Source organism: Aptenodytes forsteri, unplaced genomic scaffold, assembly GCF_000699145.1.
Source record: "Aptenodytes forsteri isolate BGI_AS27 unplaced genomic scaffold, ASM69914v1 Scaffold142, whole genome shotgun sequence".
Lineage (NCBI taxonomy): Eukaryota > Metazoa > Chordata > Aves > Sphenisciformes > Spheniscidae > Aptenodytes > Aptenodytes forsteri.
The window spans coordinates 2,469,760-2,474,560 of record NW_008794598.1 but is presented as its reverse complement, the minus strand read 5'-3'; the positions used below and the strand labels follow the sequence as shown (position 1 = coordinate 2,474,560).

Sequence of the window (4,801 nt, the reverse complement as noted above, 5' to 3'; positions counted from 1 at the left end):
CCCCCTCCCAGCTTCTTGTGCCCCTCCAGCCTTCTCAGTCAGTAGAGCATGGGGAGCTGAAAGTCCTTGACTAGTGTAAGCACTGCTCAGCAACAACTAAAACATCGGTGTGTTATCAACATTATTCTCATACTAAATCCAAAACACAGCACTGTACCAGCTACTAGGAAGAAAATTAACTCTATCCCAGCCGAAACCAGGACACATGCCAAGGTTTCCACGGTCCTTCTCCAGCACCTTACATGAGAGCTTGCTCTGCTGCAGTGGGGTTCAGTCTCTGCCTCCTCCATCCCATTGGTGAGCCCGTGTCAGTGCTGCTGACACCTTGCCCGTGCCGCGATCTTTGCTCAGCACTTCTGCACGGGGTTAGCGTGCCGGCAAGGTGGTTGGCTTGTGAGCTAAATGAGGCCAGGCGTGCTGGGAGCGCTCTCGCCACGTTTGAGCCATGTTTGCTGTCTTTACTGTAAATGTGTTTCTGTGGGCTGGTGGGGAGACCACGTCCGTTTGTACCCGGCGTTTCTGCTGCCAGCGCGAAGCCTCCGCCCTGCTCATTTCTGGAAGGAGGAGGCTCTGGGATGCCCCGTGCCCAGAAGCACCGACCCAAGGGCTTGGATGGAGAAGGGGTTTGTTTCTTGCTGAGCTTGTGCAGCTCCTGGCTGAGCATCAGAGATTTTGGTACTGCTTGCGCCGGGGTGCGAGATGGGTGCCGCAGCATCTGACGCCGCCTGCTTCTCTTCCAGCTTGGACGGCGGGGAGCTTTTCAGCCGAATTCAAGACAGGGGAGACCAGGCCTTCACAGAACGGGGTACGGAGCCTGTGGGGACGTGGAGTTTTGTCTTTGGACCATTTCTTGCTGTTTATAGGAGTGACTCTGGTCCAGCTCATTCCCTGAATTGCTTTTTTGAATCCCCAGCAGTATTTTGCTCTTGGGGAATGAGGAATGTGGGTGCAAGTGACCCTGCTTTTCATGCTCACTTGAGAGCAGGGTTTAGGGGATGTTTTCTCAGCTGCCCCTGCGCTTTGTCCATCCCACTTCAGCACAGGCAGGAGCTTCAGTGACCTTCAGAAACACCCTCCTGTCTCCAAAAAAATGGAGACCAGGTCCTGTGGTTCTCACAGATCTCATGAATCTCATCCCTTCTGCTCCTGTGGCCAGGAAAAGTGTCTGAGCCCGTTGCCCCCACATCCTGCGGGGGACAGCTTTCCCAGCTGGTTTCCCTGCAGATTTGGGGTCCCTAGCGGTGCTGGGGGCTGGGTCAGCCGCCCCCCCACCCCAGAGCAAGCCCCTCCTTGGGGCTTGTGCAGTTGGGTATTGGGATCAGCGGCTGGAGCCTGCCCCATCCCTCTCCTGGGAGTTTCTCTCCCATTTGCTGCAGGCTTCCAACCCAGGGGTGGGTGCTTGGAAAGGGGAACTTCGGGTAGAGGAAACCCCTTTGGCCTCAGCCATGCTCTTTGGCTCCTGCTCTGTAGAGTAACCCAGGGAGTGGTGCTCATTCTAACTTGCTTATAAAGGCTTCTGATGGGGTTTTTTTGCTGCTTCAGAGGCTTCAGAGATAATGAAGAGCATTGGGGAAGCCATTCAGTACCTACACTCGATCAACATCGCGCACCGGGATGTGAAGGTACCGTGCTGCACGCTCGCCTGGCGGTGCTGAGCCCCACTTGGCCTGTGGCAATGCTGAGGCTGCTCCGGCTCTTCCGCTCACTTCTTCCCTGTGTTTTCACAGCCGGAAAACCTCTTGTACACCTCCAAAAGGCCCAATGCTGTGCTAAAACTCACGGACTTTGGCTTTGCTAAAGAAACCACCACACACAACTCCTTGGCCACTCCATGCTACACGCCGTACTATGTGGGTAAGTGGCTGGGGGGTCTGAGCTTGCAGGTTTTCAGGGCTGGAGGGCAGAGCTGGGGAGGTTTGGACAGTGCCACGTGCAGCCCATCACCTCTGCGTCCAGCCCGGAGCCTCAATCACAGCGTGGTGTTGGGGGCGACTCCTGTCTGGGATGCTTGGGACTGGGGGCTGTTTTGGGTGCAGGTGGGTGCTGTGTTTGCTGCTCGCTGGCGCGTGCAGGACGGGCTGCTCTGAGTGCAGTGTTGGTGTGTGCAGCCAGTATGTTGCATACCAGTGCTGCAGCCTCCTTTGTGTTGTGCTCGAGGCTGCGAGGTGGCACCACCCTGCACCGCTCCTGCCTCTGCTGCCTGCGTGGCCGTGCTGAAGCCTGCGCAGCAGCGCTCGCGCTGCTCCGAGCAGGGCTGCTGAGACTGCACGGAGCTGCAGGCAGCTCTTTGGCAGCTCCATGGGATGGTCAGATCCCTCTCGCCTGGCGCTGCCACTTTGACTCAGGACTTTGTTTCTCCCTTTACCAGCCCCAGAGGTGCTGGGCCCGGAGAAGTACGACAAGTCCTGCGACATGTGGTCCCTCGGCGTCATCATGTACATTCTGTAAGTCCAACGGGTTCCTCTCCATCCCGCTGGGGTCAGAAGCGGGGAATGCAGCTTTCGAGCTCATCTGCTGGCTGGCAGGGCTGAACCTTTCCCAGTTGCACTGCTCCTGCTCCTGGCACTGCCCTGTGCCCCCCAGGCACTGCTGGGAAGGTTTTTGGGGTGACGCGTTGACTTTCTGCTCCCTCTCCTGGTGCAGGCTGTGTGGGTATCCCCCCTTCTACTCCAACCACGGCCTGGCCATCTCACCTGGCATGAAGAAGCGAATCCGAATGGGCCAGTACGAGTTTCCCAACCCCGAATGGTCCGAAGTGTCGGAAGAAGGTAAACGTGGTCCCCATGATGGCTTGTCCCCGGACTGAGGTCTCCCTTTGGGGTCAGCCGTGTGTCCAGCAGCGCTGTGAAGGCTGGGGGAAGCCTGGGCACGTCGTGGGTCACCTCTCAGTGATGCAGCAGCTTCGCCTCTTTACTCAAGAGGGTTTTGCTAAAGGGTTTGACCAGGGTGAGGTCTGTGGCGTGGAGGGGTTGGGAGGCACGTGCAGGCATTTTGGGGCCACTGGCTTGGGTTGCAGCGTGGGGAGAGCCACCCTGGGACCTGCTAACGCCCAGCCCTGCACAAACCCTTCCAGTTAAGCAGCTGATCCGCAACCTCCTGAAGACTGACCCGACCCAGCGCATGACAATAACGGAGTTCATGAACCACCCCTGGATCATGGTGAGTGCAGGGTTGATGAAGCAGTGAGATGGGGCAGGGATGGCGACGGGATAGGATGCCTGCAGCTCTCGGCTGACACTCATCGTCCGCTCTCTCGGCAGCAATCCATGCAAGTGCCCCAGACCCCGCTGCACACCAGCCGCGTGCTGAAAGAGGAGAAGGATCTGTGGGAGGACGTGAAGGTAAAACCTCTCTCCATTGCTGTCTGAAACGCTCTGCGCCCTGGGTGCCATCTGGGGACTGTCCGCTTCTGCCTTCTCACTCCAAACCGGGCTAATTCGGGCTCGGTGCGAGCGTGCTGGCTCCTGGGGAGATCTGCGCTCGGGAGGGGGCTGGTGGGACCCTGGGCCCCTGCTGCAATTTGTTCCCACTGGGGGTCGGAGGGGGGCAGCTGCCCTGGGGGTCCCGGGGGGCTGCGGGCTGTGCTGACGGTGCTGCCTGTGCCGCCTGCCCGCAGGAGGAGATGACGAGCGCGCTGGCCACCATGCGAGTGGACTACGAACAAATCAAGATCAAGAAAATCGAAGATTCCTCGAACCCTTTGCTGATGAAGAGGAGGAAGAAAGCAAACCCCACCGAGCCTGCCGCGCTCCCCCACTGAGGGTTCCCTACGCCCACCGGCCCTTGAGAAAGCAATAACTATATATATATATTTTTTAAGAAAAAAGACAAAAAGAGACAGACTGTTATATCAAGCGCATGGAATTCAGACATTTATACCAGACTAGTTATTTTTAGCTACTCACCTGTGTTTCTGACCTTTCCGGAGCAGGCGGTAAGACCCCCCTGTCAGATCCACACTCTGCGGCCAGGGGTTTTGTCCTGTTAGGTGAAATGCCGCCGATAATTGGAATTTTTTTCTTTTGTGAAACAGTTTTGATTTTTTTTTTTTTTTTCCTTCCTTCCAAAGACATGGAAATTCCTGTGGTGACCTTTTTAGGATATATAACATATAAATATTTTTTAAAAACTACTGTAGAGCTGAAACCCAGACAGCGTGCTCCCTGCGTGGATGCTGGCTAGAAATGGGCTTTGGGCTTGGGAGCGGGTTGGGGAGACGGGGAAGGAGAGCTGCCTTCTCCCCCATCCCACTGTGCATGGCAGGGCTGGCGTGAGGGGTCCCTGTGGACACTGTGCTTCTTTGCTGGCCTGGAAAACTGCTGCTTTTAAAGCACGGTAGCCAAAACCACCCCCAACCCCTCCCTGACCTGGAAGCCTTGACTCTACCCAGTGGCGTGCAGGGCTCCCCGCAAGCGCCGTCTGTATTGCTGTCTGTCTGTGCGTGGGGTGTGTGTCGTGTCCGTGGGCACAGAGCTGCTCGTGGCTCCCCCCCGCCGTGGCCACCGCAGCCTGTACCTGTGCCTGGAATCCAGTTCTGACCTCAGGGGTGGACAGGGGGGGGCCGAGGTGCGAGCAGGAGGCCAGTGCCCCCCGCATCCCCCCACTCTGCGGGGACATGGGGAAAAGATGCTTCCCCACCACCTCCGCCCGCTCCCGCAGCCCCCAGCTCTGGGGAAGATGCTGTCCTGGGCGTCCCCAGGGAAAAGCGGGTGGCATGGGGAGGGGGTGGAGATGGCGCGGGGCCGTAGCTTGAGCCGGGACGGCAGTGCTGCCCCCCCCCCCGGCCGGGGGCGGGGGGCCG

At 58.1% G+C, this 4,801-nt stretch overlaps 1 protein-coding gene across 1 annotated transcript in view; it reads left to right on the top strand.

Annotated features, from left to right (window-relative positions):
* MAPKAPK2 (mitogen-activated protein kinase-activated protein kinase 2) overlaps positions 1-4,779 on the top strand; it is an 11,280-nt gene extending 6,501 nt beyond the window's left edge. The window contains exons 3-10 of the mRNA XM_009272760.2: positions 741-805; positions 1,543-1,622; positions 1,728-1,854; positions 2,369-2,444; positions 2,644-2,768; positions 3,074-3,159; positions 3,261-3,341; positions 3,617-4,779. Of these exons, the coding sequence (XP_009271035.2) occupies positions 741-805; positions 1,543-1,622; positions 1,728-1,854; positions 2,369-2,444; positions 2,644-2,768; positions 3,074-3,159; positions 3,261-3,341; positions 3,617-3,760 (784 nt within the window). The 3' untranslated portion in view covers positions 3,761-4,779. The remainder of the gene's footprint in view (positions 1-740; positions 806-1,542; positions 1,623-1,727; positions 1,855-2,368; positions 2,445-2,643; positions 2,769-3,073; positions 3,160-3,260; positions 3,342-3,616) is intronic.
* Positions 4,780-4,801: the final 22 nt, after the last annotated feature.